The following is a 20,928-nucleotide window of genomic DNA, read 5'->3' on the forward strand; positions in this document are numbered from 1 at the left end:
GAGAGGAAAATAAAAGAGGTGATATCGAGAGCGCGCGTGCGTGTATATATATATATACAAAAGTTTGTACATACAACATATAATATATATATATAGGTGCGTGTTGTAAGGTCACGGTGAATTAGATAGAGCGAGAGAGGAGGGACACGGGGAGACACGGCGTGGTTAGAGAGCGGAGGCGAACGGAGAGGAGGAGGAGGAGGATTCCGCGCAAAAGCCGGCTCCCACGGCCGGTCCCCCACTCGCTAACTTGTTGAGCCTCTCTCTCTCCTTCCTCGCCAGGATATATATATATATATATATATACACACACAGACATATATATATATCCTCTCTCTCCCTAATAAAAAAAAGAAAACTACCCTACCCCCAAACCATCATCCCCTAAATAATCGACATGACTACGAGGATCCTACTCCTGTTCTTCCTCCTTCTCTCCTCGTGCACGCGTCCTAGCAGGGGCAACGCAGTTCCCTCCTCGCAGAGGGGCAACGTGCACAACGACCCCCTGGTCGTGGAGACGACCAGCGGCCTCGTGCGCGGTTTCCCCCGCACCGTGTTGGACAAGGAGGTGCACGTGTTCTACGGGATACCGTTCGCCAAACCCCCGATCGGCCCCCTCCGTTTCAGGAAACCGTTGCCGATCGAGCCGTGGCACGGCGTGTTGAACGCGACCGTGTTGCCGAACAGTTGCTACCAGGAGAGATACGAGTATTTCCCCGGGTTCCCGGGCGAGGAGATGTGGAACCCGAACACCAACATATCCGAGGACTGTTTGTACCTGAACATATGGGTGCCGCAGAAGTATAGATTGAGGCACAAGGGAGACGGTTCGCCGGGTGGCAACGGGGGTCCCAGGAACGGTTTGCTCCCTTTACTGGTGTGGATCTACGGGGGTGGGTTCATGAGCGGCACGGCAACCCTGGACGTGTACAACGCGGACATAATGGCGGCTACGAGCAACGTTATAATAGCATCGATGCAGTACAGGGTGGGCGCGTTCGGTTTCCTCTATCTGAACAAACACTTCACGAACAGCGAGGAGGCGCCGGGGAACATGGGTCTTTGGGATCAGGCGCTCGCGCTTAGATGGCTGAGGGACAACGCCGAGGCGTTCGGCGGGGATCCGGAGTTGATCACGATATTCGGCGAGTCGGCGGGGGGCAGCTCCGTCTCCCTGCACCTCATCTCGCCCGTGACGAGGGGACTGGTGCGCCGCGGCATACTGCAGAGCGGCACCCTCAACGCTCCCTGGAGTTACATGAGCGGGGAGAAGGCGAACGAGGTCGCGACGATACTGGTCGACGATTGCGGATGCAACTCGACCATGCTGAACGAGAACCCGGCCAGGGTGATGGCGTGTATGAGGTCCGTGGACGCGAAGACCATATCCGTTCAACAGTGGAACAGTTATTGGGGGATTCTAGGCTTCCCCTCGGCGCCCACCATCGACGGTATCTTCCTTCCCAAGCATCCTCTCGATCTGTTGAGGGAGGCGGACTTCAAGGACACAGAGATACTGATCGGTAACAACGAGAACGAGGGTGAGTTTTTCTTTCTAGTCTCCCCGTCTTCGATGGAAAAACACACCCCCTTTTCTTTTTTAGTTATACGTATATTTTTTTCGCGTCAGATAAGAAGAAGGAGAAAGTGTTTCGAAACGTTCGTTACTTTTAGACGGATAATCTATTGGCTAGTTCTATGTATATATTTTTTTTTCATGTCAAAAAGAGGAAGTGTTTCGAAATTTTCGTTACTTTTAGATGGAATAGCCGATAGTTATTCGCTGTTAAAAGAAAAGTCCAGAAGGAAGGAATGAGAAAGAAAAGGGATGTTTCGATATGTTTGTTAAATTGGCTAGTTTTATATATATATTTTTTTTCGCATTAGAAGGACAAGAAGAAGGGAAGGGATATTTCGAAACGTTCGTTACTTTTAGACTGATAGCCTATCAGTTAATTTTATAAATTTATTTTTCGCATCAGAAGGACAGGACAAGAAGAAGAAGGAAGTGTTTCGTTACTTTTAGATGGAATATTATTCGTTATTAGAAGGAATGAATGAGAAGAAAGAAAAAGGGTGTTTTAAAATATTCGTTACTTTTAGATAAATAGCCGATATCTTATATATATATATATCTTATCTTATATGTATATATATATATATTTTTCGCATCAGAAGGAGAGAGATGTTTCGAAACGTTTTTTAATTTTGGATGGAAAAGTTATTCGCATTAGAAGAAATGTCCAGAAGGAAAGAAGAAGGATATTAGATAAATAGCCGATAGTTATCTTATATATATATTTTTCGCATCAGAAGGAGAAAGGTGTTTCGAAACGTTCGTTACTTTTGGATAATTATTCGAATTAGAAGAAGTCCAGAAGGAAAGAAGACTTATATATATATTTTTCGCGTCAGAAGGGGATGTTTCGAAATGTTACTTTTAGATGGATAGGGAGGAAGGAACGTCCAGAAGGAGTGGACGAGCAGAAAGGAGGGGAGGAGGAGAACAATAGTTCCGGTATATCGCTGTTGGATAATAAAACCTCCTCCCCTCCCCAGTATATATATATATCGACGGGTGATCCTCCCTTTCTTGTTAATGAAAAGCCGCGGATGCGGCTAACACAAGCCCGCCCTTTCGAAGAGAATTATTAAAGCCCACGGCTTTCTTAAAACCGCGCGTCGTCCCACTCTGGCTAATTAACCTTTGCTAAATGCCTCGGGGATCTGGATATAATAAACGTCTCGCTCTTGCCGAGCACTGGAAATAGAGAAAAAAGAGGAAAAACAAATCAGATCCTCGAATTTGTATTTCTCGGTCGAATTTTATTGATAGTAGCTCGAAGAGGGAGAATTTCGAATAATGGGAGGAGATTTAAAGCGAGACATCTTGAATCTAAGAATTGATAGCCGATCAAGGATCGAAGAATAAAAATTTAACTCAATATATTATTCTGAAATAAGAATAAAAATTTAACTCAATATATTATTCTGAAATAATATATAATTTCGACGAAAATTTTCGTGAAATATTAACGTGTATGAAGATGGCGTCGATCGGCCAGAAAGAAATACGATTTTCGATTTTCCAAATGTCGATTAATAACAGTTTCTCTGCTCGAGTGGAGTCGACATACAATTAAGTATATATATATATATATATCTCGTCTGTATCTCTCGATATCTCTTTTTCTCTCGTTTGGAACACTCGATGATTATTCTCTGCGTCATAAATCACCCTTATTCGAGCTTCTCCTCGAATATTCGATCGAGGAGAACAAGGGATGAAAACCTGTTGGGTTTTCTCAATGAGGAGGGAGGAGGAAAAAGAGAGGAGAGGGAAAAATTACGCAATCACGCGAGATTAAATGATTAATCGAGTTCGTTTGGCGTAACGTTCAGAAAAATCTGAGGAGCCTCCATTTGTTCTCGCTTGAACGGAATCGTCGGATCTGGAAACTTTCTCTTTCGAGAAATTGGAACTGGATTCCGCCTCTTCAAAAATTCCCACGTCTGGTATATATAAATGAGGATATATAATAAATAACTATCATTTGTTTAAAATTATTTTTATCATGCCACTCTTTCGATCAAATTCGATTATTCTTTGACACGTGATGTGATATAAATACATTTATATTATAGCATCTTTAATCGGGTCAAAATAACAAGAAAACTTTATATTTCCAAGTTTAAAAGCAAAAGGAAGAAAAGAAGCGATAATTAAGAGGATAGGTTAGGATAGGTTAATTCGTAAGTCTTTTTTTTTTTTTTTCTAAATCTTTCTCTTTGTTTCGTAAATTGAATAAGTCTTTCCGTCCGAAGGTTTCGCTTCGAAACGATTTTAAATGTCAGTCGGTCGATAGCTGGCTCTCTGGGAAACCCGTATTACCGAACCTCTCGTTACCCCCCGAATAGCCTGAACTATTCGAAAAAGAGGAGGAGATCCTTCCATTGGTAATTGGAAACGTGTAGGTACCGGCCACGATTAGCCAGATCGCATAAAGTATCGGTTTTAGGAAGATTGTGGCCACTTTCTTTTGTAGAATCGCTGGTAACCTACTTTTCCCCCTTTCGAATCCACTTTTGCCAAGATTTAATTTTATACCTAAAGAGAACGGTAGTAGATCATCCGCGAAACGTTCTTTCAGATATAAAATGTGGGATAGAGGAGAGATTGTGAGATTTCTTTTTTTTTTTTTTTTACTGAAGCCTGTTCAAATACTCGACTATTATGAAAAATATATTGTACTTTTGAAATATTTATCATAATTTTCCTAATGTAACGTATGTTGAATCGATAATCCTTTCAAGAATTCAAGCATCATATATTACGAAAAAAATAATTTACACTCAATAACAATTTTTATTCGAATTATATACGTAATTTCATCTTTTTTTTTTATTCTAAATTGGCATATATTCATATCTGAAAAAAAATTTATTTACAATTTGTTGGAAATATCGTTCGAAATTTTTAAATTTATTTCCTCGATTATTTCTCTTCCTCTCCGTATTTGCGCGAGTTGCGTGTTAAATTATATCGTATTTAATATGGAACAAGCGTGCGTAATGTAAAAGAATAAGTTTGGGATTTTGCACGTTTGGGAAAATGAGCGATCTGAGAGATTACTGGACGGGGAAAGATACAGTCTCTTCGCGACAGATAATCGGGAGAGATAGAGATGAATTCATTTCACGTAACTCTGGGTCGATCTGACGCATCGCGAGATACATATATATATATATATATATATATATATATATATATATATATATATATATATATACGTTACTTGCATCAGTAATTTGGCCCATTCAGAGTTTACCGTTCGATATGATATCTTGCGCCTGACACCTGTGCAAATTCACGTTGCGACTGACAATTGAGTGTCGCTCTAATGCTGAACCGCTTAACGATATCCCCGTGCATGGGTTGAACATGGTAATTTCACGACCGTGCCCTTTAGGCGTGACCATTTATCACCGGCCTAACCTAAGAATGCGTACAAATCGGGCCGTTAGTTAACGTTAATTAGATAACGACGTTGCAAATTAGATACGATTTCTAGGCTTTTCCCCTTTTTTCTTTATCTAACGTATCTTTAGAAATGTAAAATTTTAAGAAATACTATGATTGCTAGATTCAGTTTCTATGTTTTATCCAAAATGTTGATGTTTTTTTAATACTTTGATAGATTTTTAGATTTAGAAATATTGGGTTATATATGATAATATTTATATATAAGTATTTGTAAGTGAGATTCAATTTCTAGGTTATATATTCAAAATCGTGCTAACATTTCAGACATGTAATACAGATTAGGTGTAGGTAAGATGATTTTATTTATTTCTTTTAAGAGTTTATCCAAAGCAGTAGTATTTTTGTAATCTAATCTAATACCTCAATATTCAGATTCACTATAGATTTAAATTAGATGTAGGTTCAAATGTAGATTAAATTAGATTGAACATTACAAGTGAGATTCAATTTTTATTCAAAAAAATGTTTTGTTAATATTTCAATAGATTTAGAAATAATTGGGTTATAGATATAAGCATTTGTAAGTGAGATTCAGTTTCTAGGTTATATATTTAAAGTTGTGCTTTTCTAACCTAACATTCCAGACATGTAATATAGATACAGATTAGATGTAAGATGATTTTATTTATTTCTTTTAAGGCTTTATCCAAAGTAGTAATATTTTTCTATTTTAATCTAATACCTCAATATTCAGATTCATAAATATAGGTTTAAATTAGATTGAACATTACAAGTGAGATTCAATTTTTATTCAAAAAGATGTTTTCTTAATATTTCACATTTTTTGGTTTAGAAATAATTGGGTTAGATATAACATTTGTAAGTGAGATTCAATTTCTAGGTTATATATTCAAAGTCGTGCTTTTCTAACCTAACATTTCAGACACGTAATACAGATTAGGTGTAGGTAAGATAATTTTATTTATTTCTTTTAAGGATTTATTCAAAGTAGTAATATTTTTCTATTTTAATCTAATACCTCAATATTTAGATTCACAAATGTAGGTTTAAATTAGATTGAACATTACAAGTGAGATTCAATTTTTATTCAAAAAGATGTTAATATTTCAATAGATTTCTAAATTTAGAAATAATTGGGTTATAGATATAAGCATTTGTAAGTGAGATTCAATTTCTAGGTTATATATTCAAAGTCGTGCTTTTCTAACCTAACATTCCAGACATGTTATATAGATTAGATATAGGTAAGGTTCTATTTCTTTTAAGGGTTTATCCACAGCAATAATATTTTCTTAATCTAACACCTCAATATTCAGATTCACAAATATAGATTTAAATTAGATTGAACATTGTAAGTGAGATTCTAGATTATATAATTCAAAACTATATTTTCCTAATACTTAAATTTACAACAGAAATTAAATGTAAATTAGTTGTAAATAAGATTCAATTTTTCTTTGTTCTACTTTATCCAACTCTATTCAATGATCCATCTAACAAGATATTTTATTTCACACCTAACCTTGAATCATGTTTAACGTTCAATTAAATAATCTAATTTACTTTCACTTTTAACTTAAATATTTTAATACTTCATCCACTTGAATATGAAATGAAAAACAATAGACACACGTGGATAACTTTTTCTCGCTAAATTAATTCGATTTTCACGAAAACGTACGTGTCTTCTTTGCCCCTGAATTATTATAAATTCACGAACCTGCGAAAAGTGATAAAAAAGAAAACGAGATTATTATCTTTTTCTCGCTTATAAAGAAACAAAGCACTCCTCCCATATTAAAATCTACGTTTGACAAACGAATTTAGGGTATGTTTGCCAGGGAACAAACGCGTGCAAGCAAACAGAAATAACGATGGAAGATGAAGGGGAGGGGAAACAGTGTCGAAGGTTGAGTTGCTGAGGTGAACAGAAAATTGAAAATGGGATTTGTTTAATTAATCTTCCGCCATCCGGGAAATTAAGGGTGCGACGGGGAGAGGTTTGGAGAGGAATGGAGGAGCGGAATGGAAGTTGGCGTTGAAACATGGCGTGTTTTCAAACATGGAGAAGGTTCAATTCTGTTTCCCGACGAGCAACTCCCGCGCCAACTTTGGAAAATCTAGCGAGTCGGATTCAAATTCTTCGCGCATCCTCCTCCTCCCTTCCTGCTTCTTAACTTCACCGCGATTTTAAATGCTCGAATTTTAATGGAACATTATGGAAAATAAAATTAAATATTTTCTATTTTCGCTTTGTTCACGAGAGAGAAAAAAAAAGTTGGTTGCAATGCTTGCAAAGAATCGAAGAATGGAAGAATTTAGCGAACTATTTGACGATGGAAAACCGTTGGATCCGGAATTGAATTCGCAATTTTTTCCCTTCCACTCCGTTACGTTCCGTGGAAAATATTTTTCGATTTTTGTTTTTCCTCCACGAACTCTCCAGCTCTCCAGTTGTGAAGATCGAAAAATTTAACAAAGTTTTGCTGAGGGATTATCTTTCTCGTGTCGATCATGTTACAAAGTCGGAATTTTTTCTTCCAGCCACGGAAAATATTTCTCTTCTTCTCGAAGGGAACTTCAATAAGTGTTAAAAAAAAAAACACTTCAAGAATAGACGAGAATCGAAAAAGGAATTTTATTTTTCTGTATAGATATCCACGTGCATCGAATTAAGATTGGAATTTATTCTCTCTTCTTCAATCTTTAAAAAAATCAGAAGAAGAATTTAACGACGAAATAAAAATTTTCTTTAACCTCAATTATCCAAATGTCCTTTCAATATTTCTTTTTATATCGTCTCACAAATCTAATCCACATTACGTGAAGAATAATATCATTAAATAAATCCAAACCACTGTATTATACTACAATCGATCTCCTTCTCTCTCTCTCTCTACCTAATATTTCTCCCCTATCTCGTATCTCGCTCCAATACGGTTCGACGGTTAATGGATGGTCGATTTTTTCCCCTTTTGTTTTCAACGGGATGTTTCAGAATTAAAGCATTGAATAGCGGAAAAAGATAGGAGAAGCAGGAGTAGTGAATTCAACGTGGAATTCAGGAGGGAGGAGGGGGGATTTATTCGAAATCGTCGCGTTGAAAATTGGGCAGGATGAAAAGCGAAAGTCCCCTTCACCCTTGACCCGACTCCGCTTCAGAATTTCCACCGGTTCTACGTGCCATTTGCATAAATAAAAAAAAAAAAAAAAGAGAGAGAGACAAGGAGGAAGGGAAGAGGGAGGAGGGGGGAGAGAAATGTAGTTATGGGAGGGACAAACGAAGCTCTCTCTCTCTCTCTCTATTTTTTTTTCTCCCTCTCCCCCTTCTCTACCTCCCCGTTTTTTCCAGGAAAAAACTGGCAGTCCCACTCGTCGTTGCCACCTCTCTATTTACATTCTGTTCCGTATGCGGGGAAAACGAGAATCGTTTTTTTTTTTTTTTTTTTTGGAGAGGGAAAAGGGAAAAAATACTCCAGTGTTGTGACGCGAAAAAAAAAAAAGAAGGAAAAAAATAGAGGAAAAATAAGACAATAAAATAAGACAGGGACGAATATCGTTGTATTATGAATCCATTTTCAGTATAAATCTATCCCTCTTGAATATAACCGTTCAATTTACGGGACAAACGTAAATATTGATATTCGATTAACGATTTTGCCTTGGATTTTTTTTTCTTCCTCCTACTCTTTCTTTTTTTTTCCCTCGAACTTTTGTCGCGACCCGAGTGAGAAATGATGAAACGAATTGTTGGAAAAAAATTGTAATCGTGTTTTTTTTTTTTTTGTATATATCTCTACAATTTTTCCATTCAGGGGAACGATGTATCGCTGATACTTGATACCGATTGCTGCAAAAAAACGAAACGTGTGCTGCGTCGTTTTGTCGTTGACGTGAATGAAAAAACGGTGGAACGAATTGTTGGAAATATATATAATCCTCTTATCATTATTCTTCATTATTTATTCAACATTTTCAACAAAATCGAGAGATTGAATTTTATCGGCAAGTCAAAAAGAGGATGATAAAATAACGAAATCGTTTAATGAAAAATTACAATTAATTCTCATTTCGCGCGCTCGTGTATGTGTGTGTGTGCGTGTGTGTATATACGTATATTCGAAAGAACGTGGGCGAGACGACGCGTTTGACGACGGTTCCTTGGAAACGAAACCCGGTATTAACCAGATCAAACGATGCCTCGATAATTACATGGACGAGGCTGTAGGATTATATAATACGAGCGTAAATTCGCATAGCGCGGCTATTAACCGAATAATGGATCGCCCTTTGCGCGATATTAACCGAAACGAAATTATGAGGAAAGTCCTACGCGCGGTAATTAGAGGCGACTGCCCGATCATAATGTCCTCTCTCGTTGTTTCTATCCTCATTAAGCTTCACCGCGATATTCATTCTCCTACCCTGGCTAAATTTTATTTAATCTTTCGCGTTCCATTTATTCCCTTCGCACGCTCGTTTTAATATTCGTGTAATGAGCGTTACTTGTTAAATTAATAATCGAGTCGCTCTACGTTTTTCTTTTTTTCTTTTCTCTGTACAATTGTAAACAGATCGATTCTTTTGGAAAATCAGATAGGTGGTAAATAGAAAAATTCTCTCGAATTTTTTTGGAAACTTTTCAAAATTTAGAGGAGAGGTCATTTTCAAATTTTCTTAGAAAATTTTAGAGGTAAATATAAAATCTGTTATTTATTTTCGAAAACTTTTCGGAAGAAGCTCCATCATTTTCTTAGAAAATTTGAGGTGAATATAAAATCTCTTGTTTACTCATTCTCGAATATTTTCGAAAATTTATCTCTTTAAAAAATTTTAAAAATACATCAAGTTTAAACAAGCTCTTTGTTAAAAATCTCTCTTGCATTTTTTATTGTTATCTCTTCTTATTACATGTCGAATTTATGTTCGTCGATCGGCGGGGAAATTTCATGAATGGCCGAGAAACGATCGACTCGCGCTACTGCGGCGTTTGCGTGCGCCGTGCGGGGGCGCGTTTATCGTTGATCCGCTCGCCAAGTGGAACAGCATTTCATCGAGATTCCTCGGCCGTTTTAAGACGATCAACTCGCGTGCCGCGATTTCATGAATATTCAGAAAATGAAAATCGTATCTGGAAAGATCTTCGTCTCCGGACGAACAAATTTATTTTCCCTCGTCACTCGCTCGCCCTTTTCGTATCCACGAAACGGATCGAAGAGGAACGATCTCGATCTCATTAAATCTCATTAATATTCTAAATTCTCACGCGGATCTCTCGAGAAACTTTCCAAAAAAAACGAGGATCTCTCTCTCTCTCTCTGTCCTTTTTTCTGGATCAAATTAAAATCTGGATCGAAATCGAAGCTTTTCAGAAGAGAATCGTTCGAATTTATTGCACATATCAATTTTTTATCGTTTCATGATCGTTTTATGATCGTTTTATGATCGATAAGTATCATAACTGCCATTGAGAAACTTTATTTTCCCTTTTTTTCCCCTCCAATTATTTTTATCGATATTTTCAAATGTCTCGATCGAAAAAATCTCTCTTTTTTCTCCTCCCTTCTTTTCTTTCCCTCTTTGTATCGATTCATTTATATCGAGGAGGATATAACAGCGGTTTACGAATCTCTCTCGCGTTATTACAAGGATTGTGGTGGATACTAAGCCAGGTTTTCGAACAATGGCGAGGGAAGGAAACGATTTATCGAGGGTGGAGGGGAAAAAAATTTATCACCTCGAAACTTGCTCCAATTTAAATCCCTTCTTCTTAATTGCGGGAATTATTTAATCGCAGCGGCGCGAATTAATTGAATGTTGTATCGCGAGGGAATCCCAAAGGAATCGTTTCGATGCCCTACCCTCTCTCATCGCGGATGATTCACTGCCCGAATCCGTTTCAAAATAAAATTTTCTCACGCGTTAATCCATTACCATAAAGATTCGAAATTTATGGGATAATTTATCGGTATGAACGCGGAGGTTTGATCTCGTTCGAACGTGATCCAAATCTGTCCCGAACTTAGCCCCAAATAATTTACCATTTCGTATCTCTCTGGATGATTTACCACCGAATTAAGCCTCGTTGCTCTGCCGATCTATCGTCTGAATCTGATCCCAGATGATCAAACAGGTGTTCAAACGTGATATCTTTAATTAAATATTCGGAGTAATTCTATCAATTGTCCGTTTAAAGTGGCCAGCATTGGTGGAAAGAAGAGAACGAATGCTGGTTCGATTTGGAGTAATCGGTATTCGTCGCGTAAAATAATCTGTAAATCTCGATGCATTAGATTAAAATCCACTGTATTCTATCTAGATATGTAAAAATTTTCTTTATTTCTCATCAATATTCAATTTATAATTCGTAATTTCGAGTGTTTGGTTGAAATAATAATTGTATCGAGGATTATAAAAGTGATTTTTTGTTTTTTCAATATTTTTCCAATACAATTCGAGATGATTTTGACACATTACGTGTTTTAGTACAGGATTTTATATCTAATATATTTTCTAATGAAGGAATAAAGTGAAACCTATTCACAAATCAATCCTCTTATTAATTACGAAAATCCAGTATAAATAAAGAATTATGGTGGCTCTCCATTATGGTGGAGCCAAGTAATCAATAATTTCGAAAATATTTTAGTCTTGGACTATTATCTTTACCTAATTTCATTAATGAAAATCACTTTTACGATTTTGAATATTCAAATTGTAATTCTTCCATTATTACAAATTTCTTTTATCAAAGAAACTTACAGGATCGAGATGAATAAGTTAAATATATTATTACCAGATTTTAATATTAATATTACATCGAAATAATCAATAATTTCGAAAGTATTTCAATCTTGGATGATTACGTAACTTCGTAAATGAAAATCATTTTTATTAAATTCAAGTCCAACGAGATCTCTTTCCAATACACGAAATCAAAATTGGCGAACTATTGTATTCACATTTCTTAGAAATTTATATTAAAGAAACGTAGTATATATATATATCTCGTGGCATCGTTTTTGAATATTCGAATTAATTAAATGTTCGAATTTAATTTCATCATTAAAAATTCCTTCTGTCAAAGACGCTTATAGAAATATTTCTTAGTGCGTTTTTAAACGGGATCGAGATGGATAGCTGTATAAATTAAATATACATTAATATTAATATCAAAATAATGAATAATTTCGAAAATATTTCAATCTTGGACTATTATTTTAATGTAAATGAAAATCATTTTTACGATTTCGAATATTCAAATTATAACCCTTTCATTATTACAAATTTCCTCTATCAAAGAAATTTATAGAAATATCTCGTGACCTTGTATTTTTAAACAGAATCAAGAGATGGATAGCTGTACACGAAATAAGTTAAATATATTATTACCAGATTTTAATATCAATATTACATCGAAATAATCAATAGTTTCGAAAATACTTCAATCTTGGATTATTATCTTCATCTAATCTCGTTAATGAAAATTATTTTTACAATTTTGAATATTCGAATTATAATTCTTCCACTATTTCCTCTATTAAAGAAACTTGTAGAAATATCTCGTGGCCTTGCGTTTTTAAACGGGATTTTAATATTAATATTACATCGAAATAATCAGTAATTTCGAAAATATTTCAATCTTGGATTATTATCTCCACTTAATTAATGAAAATTTGTACGATTTTGAATATTCGAATTATAATTCTTCCACTATTTCCTCTATCAAAGAAACTTATAGAAATATCTCGTGGCCTTGCGTTTTTAAACGGGATTTTAATATTAATATTGCATCGAAATAATCAATAATTTCGAAAATACTTCAACCTAATTTCGTAAATAAAAATCATTTTTACGATTTAGAATATTCGAATTACATGGTCCACACTGCTGTGTGATTGTCAACAAAAATTGTAAAGTGATAATAACCGGTTCTACTTCATTCCATCGATGAACATCGATTAAATCTAAATCGGCTCGTTTTCTCTTTCACGAATCGATTAATGCAAGAAGTTTTCGTGGCCATTAGGCGTAGCACGCTACGTTAACAGGGCCCTCCAGATTTTTATTAAGATTCGCGGTTCATTAACAACATAATGAACGAAGTCAGTCACGCGAGTACTTAAATTCCTCGATGCTATGATCGATACTGTTATCGATCTGGATCGTGAGAATAAGTTCACATCCATGTTTATTCACATTTATTCGATATTATATACAGATTGGTTCATTTGTATGCTCAGTTTCTTTATTTCGATGGAGAAGATGCAGCAGTAATAGAAATTGTGTCTCTGAATTTAAAACGATATCGGATTTCACTTATTGGGGGGCTTATTGGAACGATAAACAGAAGGATTTATGTTTCGAGGATTGGATTATTGATTATTCGAGGCATTAATAAGAATTGTTATTCTCGTTACACGTGTATAAACTTATTAACCGCTCGATGAACTGATCGTTTGTATACATTTCTTATATTATTTATATTTCGAATACGATGGAAGTATATAACGTAGGATAGCACAGTCTTGATTCATCGATGAACAGTACAAGTTCTCTTTCTGTGCTGCTCGTGTAACGATCGAGAAGATTAAAAGAAAGTAAAAAATTCGTGAACAATTAACTCTTCGAATCCGTAGAAATAAAATACGATATAATCATTTTGGGAAGAGAGTTAAAGGAATAGAACAAAAGAAAGGTAAGAAAAATTCGTAATTTTATGGCGTGATGGATATAATATTATTGCGAGAGAAGTGAAATAATAACTCTGTTTCGAGAAAAGCAGAACGTCAATCGATCCTTTTCTTTGAATTATTATTGGATTAATTAATTATGTAGTAATTATCGCTTGGAATTTTCTTGCCACGTGTTTAAATACAAGGCCTGGCGGACGTTTGATCGATTCTTTTTTCAAATTAACACGTCCCAAGAGGGGATAACACGTGCCTTATCGCGTATCGAACACTGGCATCCAGTCGTTCCGCTTTAAGGCACAGACAGCCGAAGGGCTTCGTTCTGTGTCACGAAGCCAGCTACTCGAGATATGTTTCGTCAAAGGGTTAAGGTCATCCAGGGAGGAGAGGCACGGTCGGCCTATTTAACCCTCGGTCGTTTCCATTATGCAGTTTCTCTTATCCGGTTTCCAAAGTACGACGTCTTCGATGCAAGATTCGATGAATCTTTTAGACCTCGATCTCTTCCCTATTCCGTTTTTGAAACGTGCTTTCATTATCGATGGAATAGGGGAGAATGGAGAATTCTTTTTCGTGGTATTCTTTAATTTAAATTTCGTATCAAATTACGAGTCTTTGTGTGAGTTATAACGAAATAATTAGGAGACGTAACAACGTAGACGAATCGGCGAAATAGGTAGAACGTTGGAATTGCAATCCGAATGACTTGGGTTCGAATCTTCGATTTTCACGAGTTCATTTTTTCCAAATTTTCTGTATATTTAACAAGCGTTTCCCGTTTTCCATCTTCGTTTCCATTCAAATTTCAAGTTTTCAAATCGAAAAAAGATGAATTTTTCAAGAATTTTTTCAAATATGTGGAAAAATCGAAGGTAAATTGATAGGATTAGTAGAAGCGTGAAAAGAAAAAAAATGACTTTACGGTGATGGAAAAAGGGTTAGAAGATAGGGTAGAAAAAAATTCAATAGCCAGAGGAATGAGGCTATTGGTTCTCGATGCGGTTTTAATTAAAATCATTTCGACTAATTAGACCCCATATGACGTCCATGAATTCTCGCGTTATAACTGGAGGCGATCCAGCCAACTAATCCTCGGTTTTCTAACGGGTAGTAGTACATCGGATGATTAAACACAGGGTTCTCGGGAAAGGAATTCCGTGAAAAAGTTCACTCCTTTAATTAATCCCGCCTTTCGTTAATGACTCGGCTACTCGTATCTTTCAAAGGCGGCGGGTTCTATCATTTTAAATCTTTGAGGGAACTACGTTTCGCGGTATACGTTATCGGTTGAGCAATTAGGTTATCCTTTTAACCCATTTACCGATCACGTTCACGCGCAATCCTTCCTTCCAATTTGCGTTATTCGATAAATAAAATTTCCAAAATTTCCTCCTCGCAAGTTTCATTCATTCCTTTCGTCTAAATTTTAAAGAGAAATATCGTTTGTAAATTTACTTTCTTCTTCTCAAATTTCCTTCAATTCTTTTTAATTAAAATTTCTAATCGAGTTGCACAAGTACAATTTTTACATATTATATTTGACTATATATATATATATATATATATATTCGCTTATAATAACTTGAGATCGCGAAGCACAGAGGAAAATTTGAGATATTTCGCCGAGAATTTCTCCGTCGTTCTCTGATCGATACTCCGGTTTGTTCCTCAACGTTCCTCAACAACTTGTGTCTGCTAATGTGATTAACCATCGCGATGTAATTACACGGATGAGGAGGGGGGAATAACAGTTTTCGCGCACTTATGAATGATGCAATAGGTAATTAGGCGATTCTGAGACAGAGGGAGAGAGAGAGAGAGTTTCTCACGGAGAAAGTTCATTAATTATTCCTCCCCTAATGCTTTCCACACCCGTTATACATACTTTTCCTTTCCCTTGGGTAGAAAAATTTCCTTTCGACCCGATGCCTCTATATATAACTGTCTAGGCGTGTCATTGACGCGAAGCGAAAAGAAAAAGAAAGAAAGGAAGGAAAGAAAAAAAACAGGTCGACTTCTCTTTCTCTCTTTCACTGGAAATGCATCATCGTGCACCTTTTTTCCTCGACGAGAAAAAAAAAAGAAACGAGATTCGAAAACTCCCAATGATACTTCCAGTTGAAAAGAGAAAAAGAAAAAGAGGAAGAGAGAGAGAGATAGAGATAGAGAAACGTGCGTTTTTTCAACTCTTTTTCAGTTTATGACCGACGCATCGGATAATTGGAAGCGTCATAAAGAATTCCGCGGAAAAAGCACTTGGTTAATTATCTTTTTCCTCCCCTTCTCTCTCTCTCTCTTCTTTCCTCCTTTTGAAATGGAGGGCGTTTTTCCCACGAAGGCAAGCCTTCGTATCACTCGGAACGCGAATGTAATCTTCCCTTCCGTCGGTTTCTCGCTTCGATCCTTTAATCTGATATCGACAACTGGGCCAGCTGTTGCGATTCGCCCCTCATCTCTCGTATCCCCATCGAGTTTTTAAAACGCTGGCAAACCCGATACGTGGAAAAATCATGCGGATTTTCTCTTCTCTTCCCTCCTTGCGAATTATAATCTCGGTTGCTGTATCGAACGATTGATGAAAAAGTTGAAAAGTGTGTTATATAAATGATGTGTTAACCAACCAGATTCTGAATCGAATCAAAAATTGATTCTGGGATCAGATTTGATTTTTTTAATTTTTCTTTCGTGCTATATTGACATCAATTTACTCTCTCTTTATATCGGTTGATTCGAGTGGAAAAATCGTGTGAGAAATTCGAAGAGAGAGAAGAAGAAAATGAGAAAAATGTTGAATATTTTCACTTGTTTTCAATCGCGAAGAATAAAAAGAGAAAAGGAAGGAATTTCGAGAAACACGGGACGATTGGGGATGCGATAATGAATTCGATCTGTCACGTGACGACGTGTTTCGTGTTTCCACGAAATCGAGGAGCCCGATAACGCCGATGATCGTCGTTCACAGCGAAAAAATCCGCGCGCGACACGATCGCGCTCCGATTTCAACCTATTCGTGCATCCGATCCTTTTTTCTTCTTTTTTCCTTCTCTCTCTGACACGCGATTCGACGACATCACGAATCCTATCCAGAAGCGTTACGTGACAATTTACGGCCCCTGCTTAAAGTCTAATTGCTATTCTCTTATTCTCTTGCTCTTCGAATTTGCCCAAAGAATTAGAGATTTACGTTCCTCCTCCTCTGAATAATTTAATTCCTTCGAATTCCATCGTCTTATAATAAGAGAAGTTTTTAGGTCAACGAAATTAAAAATATCAATTTGCCGTAAGTTTGATTTCGAGCTTGATAATTGATCAGTGTCGAGTCTTCGATTAACTTGTGTATGTGAAAAGTTTTTTGTCTTCTTAAAGTCAAAAAGTAAGCAATTATCGATTCTATTTGGGCAAATTTTGCGTATCCATTTTGATATTCGAAATCGTACGAAGGGTAGTTTTTTCTGGAAATTACATTTATTTGTTAAAATATTGTACGATTCTCGTTCGATTCGAAGAAAATTAAAACGATATGGTATGCAACGTGTTGTTATAACGAATGATCGATTTATTCATACCCTGTGTTTTTACTTGATTTTTACATACAAATACATATTCGAAAAGAAAAATTATTGCTCGTTAATATGCATATGGACTAATTATTCTCTTACTCTTAATTCCAAAGAGAATAAAAAAGTACTATCGATTTGCTTGCTTAACTTTTTCTCAAGTAACTTTTCCATCATTCGAATTATTTTCAAAAAAAAGAAAATCAAAATTTTGTACCTAAAAACATCATTATTAATTATAATATAACAACACAACGATCGATGTATAATTTATATTTATACATTTTATTTGCAATATAAATAATTTGTAAAACGCGGAAAATTAATAACTCGAGTCGACGAGTCGTAATGAATTTTTCAATAAATTGGGGAAATCGTGTTGATCGTTTCACGATGGAGGCGAATATATAGAAGTGAATGAGAAATCGTCTGGCAGCGATATAATTTGCTTATCCAACCGTTTATCGCCGATATTCCGGCCGCGATAATCGGAGGAGGAGAATCCGAAGAACGTTTGGAAACGTTTTTCCATTTTCGCGTTGGATAATAATCGGTCGTTGACACACTTTGGGAAACGTGGGAAAAAGTTGTAAAGGAAGCAAAACAAGTTATACATACGCGTATATAATATATCGGAGAGGATACAGAGTTGTGAAACAAGTCGTCAAACGCAAGTGAAGCTTGGAGGTATTCCCCTTTAGGCACGATTTAAGTGATAGTAAAGTTGGAAGGCGCGATAATAAAACTCGTGATTTTTACACGCGCGACGATGTGACATCATTCTTATGCGTGTTTTCGTGCAGTTTAACGCGCCGTGAGCAAGATAAATGGTGGTGGTTGATATCACGATTTAGTTACGGCATGAATTATTAACCGAGTCGAAGGATAAAGGTATTGCGAGTTCTCCAGATTTCTTTTTTTTTCTTTTTTTCTTTTTTTATTCGAACTTGTTACTTGATATTAGTTTTCGACGCTCCTTCATTCCAAGTATATATATTTAACTATTTCATATCCAATATATTTTCGTATCTTAGGTTCGTTATTATATATTATATATTCATTATCGTATTATAAATTCGTTTTTACATTCATTATTACATATTATATTTTAGATTTGGCATTATATATTATGTTTTCTTAGATTCAGTATTATATATCATATTTTAGATTCAGTGTTATATACTGTATATTTTTAGATTCATTATTATATTTTAAATTCAGTATTATATATTATATATTCTTAGATTCAGTATTATCATATTTTAGATTCAGTGTTATATATTGTATATTTTTAGGTTCATCATTATATTTTAAATTCTGTATTATATATTATATATTCTTAGATTCAGTATTATCATATTTTAGATTCAGTGTTATATATTGTATATTTTTAGGTTCATTATTATATTTTAAATTCAGTATTATATATTATATATTCTTAGATTCAGTATTTTATATCATATGTTAGATTCAGTATTATATATCATATTTTAGATTCAATGTTATATAATATATTTTTAGATTCATCATTATATTTTATTGTATTTTAAATTCAGTATTATATATTCTTAGATTCATTATTATATATTATATATTAGATTCAGTATTATATATTATATATATTCTTAGATTCAGTATTACATATCATATTTTAGATTCAATATTATATATTGTATATTTTTAGGTTCATCATTATATTTTAAATTCAGTATTATATATTATATATTCTTAGATTCAGTATTTTATATCATATTTTAGATTCAGTATTATATATTATATATTCTTAAAATCATTATATTATATTTTAGATTCACTATTAGATTCCTTATTTGAAAATTAAAATTTTGGAACGGGAAGGATAACGATCTCGCCGTTAATTCTCCATTTCACATTTTACATTTCCACTCTTAATGCACTCGTAATTAATTTTCTTATCTCACACGCGTACATCAGTCAAGATTCCGGGGAAACATCCCGCGGATTATACTCGTCAGTTATATTTATACATAGAACCGGTAACATGGCGGACAAAAATAGATGGAAGAATCGGAATCCGAAGAGGATCGCGATTGGATCGTAATTAAAATCCATCGCACGATCAAGAACGCGTTAGCCGAACCTCGCGTTGTCCGACCTCTCCCCTTCCTCCCCCTTCTCTTCCGTTTTCCGTTTCTGTGTGCAAAATGCCGCGTTGGCCAATCACTGGCAGAATTCCAACATGGCCGGTTCCCATGGCTTGTTCCGCCGCATCCATTCTTGCGGCCTCGTAACACGTAGCGCAACGTATGACGATAGGTGGAACGTCAGGTAGCCAGAGATTACCTCGTTAGTATACATTGGCTCGTATATCCGCAGCCAGCTGCGCCTCCAATGTGCTGTGCACCCGCCATTTCCTACATCTCCTCTTCGATTCCGCACTTGTTTTCCAACCAGTTGTCGGCACGTTCCAAGATTCCGTCTTTGATTCGTCTTTGGACGCTTAAGGACGATAATTATGTCTTCTTTCTTTCGCGTGATTTTCTTGTTTTTTTTTTTTTTTTTATTTTGGAAAGATTGATATTTTTTCCGTCTATGGTGAATTACTTGGGTGGATTTTGATGATTTTCTGGACGCTTGAGGACGATGTTGAATCTTATCTCTTTCCTCTTTTTTGTGATTTCGTTGTTTTTTTTTTATTAGGTTTAAAAAGAATGGGTCTAAGGATCGTGATATTTTTTCATCGTCTATGTGAATTATTGGTACTTGGATGGATTTTGATGATTTTCTGAAATCTTGAAGACAATGTTGAATCTTATCTCTTTTCTCTTTTTTGTGTGTGATTTCGTTGTTTTTTTCTTTTATTAGGTTTGAAAATAGTGGATCGTGATATTTTTTCGTCTGATGAATTATTGGTACTTGGATGGATTTTGATGATTTTCTGGACGCTTAAGTCGATATTGTGTCTTTTCTTTTTCGCGTGATTTTCATTTTTTTTTTTTTTTTTTTTATTAGGTTTGAAAAGAGTTGATCTAAAGATTGTGATATTTTTTCGTCGATGGTGAATTACTTGGATGGATTTTGATGATTTTCTGGACGCTTAAGGACGATGTTGAGTCTTCTCTTTCCACTTTTTTGGGTATGATTTCGTTGTTTTTTCTTTTATTAGATTTGAAAAGAATGGCTTCAAGGATATTTTTGTAATATTTTTTTCTCGTCTATAGTGAATTGTGTCTTCCCTCTTTCACATGATTTCGTTCTTTTTTTTTTTTTTAATTAATTTTGTGGAGGAAAGTGAATTTAAGACAAGATTTATGTGTAATCGATAATTGCAAAAAATTGATGTTATTACTATATTTAGGATTTCTTTCTGGAAATTATAGTACTTTTATTGAGATTCGATGAATTTGGAGGAAAATAAGATAGAGAACAATTCTCGAATGTATTTTGAATGGCGTGATATAGATATACTAACTGCCTTTTAAATGGAATATTATAAATACCAATAATTTTCATTTTAGCGATAATTGAAGAAAATAATTTGCAAAGCTACGCTTTGATGAGATAAGATCTAATAAACGAAATAAAAAATTCAAATATAATACAATTTTCCCTCTTAAACGATTATGAATGATTATAGTGTCAGATTGCCAAGTAGACGATATTTTTTCATCTCTTATTAACAATTTGCGGC

At 35.2% G+C, this 20,928-nt stretch overlaps 1 protein-coding gene across 1 annotated transcript in view; it reads left to right on the plus strand.

Moving 5' to 3' along the window:
- Window positions 1–200: 200 nt before the first annotated feature.
- Window positions 201–20,928, plus strand: part of AChE-2 (acetylcholinesterase 2) — a gene marked incomplete in the record, with an annotated part of 134,894 nt that continues 114,166 nt past the window's right edge. Inside the window, 1 exon segment of the mRNA NM_001040230.1 lies at window positions 201–1,545. Within this exon segment, the coding sequence (NP_001035320.1) occupies window positions 398–1,545 (1,148 nt within the window).

This window comes from Apis mellifera, linkage group LG8 (assembly GCF_003254395.2).
Source record: "Apis mellifera strain DH4 linkage group LG8, Amel_HAv3.1, whole genome shotgun sequence".
NCBI lineage: Eukaryota > Metazoa > Arthropoda > Insecta > Hymenoptera > Apidae > Apis > Apis mellifera.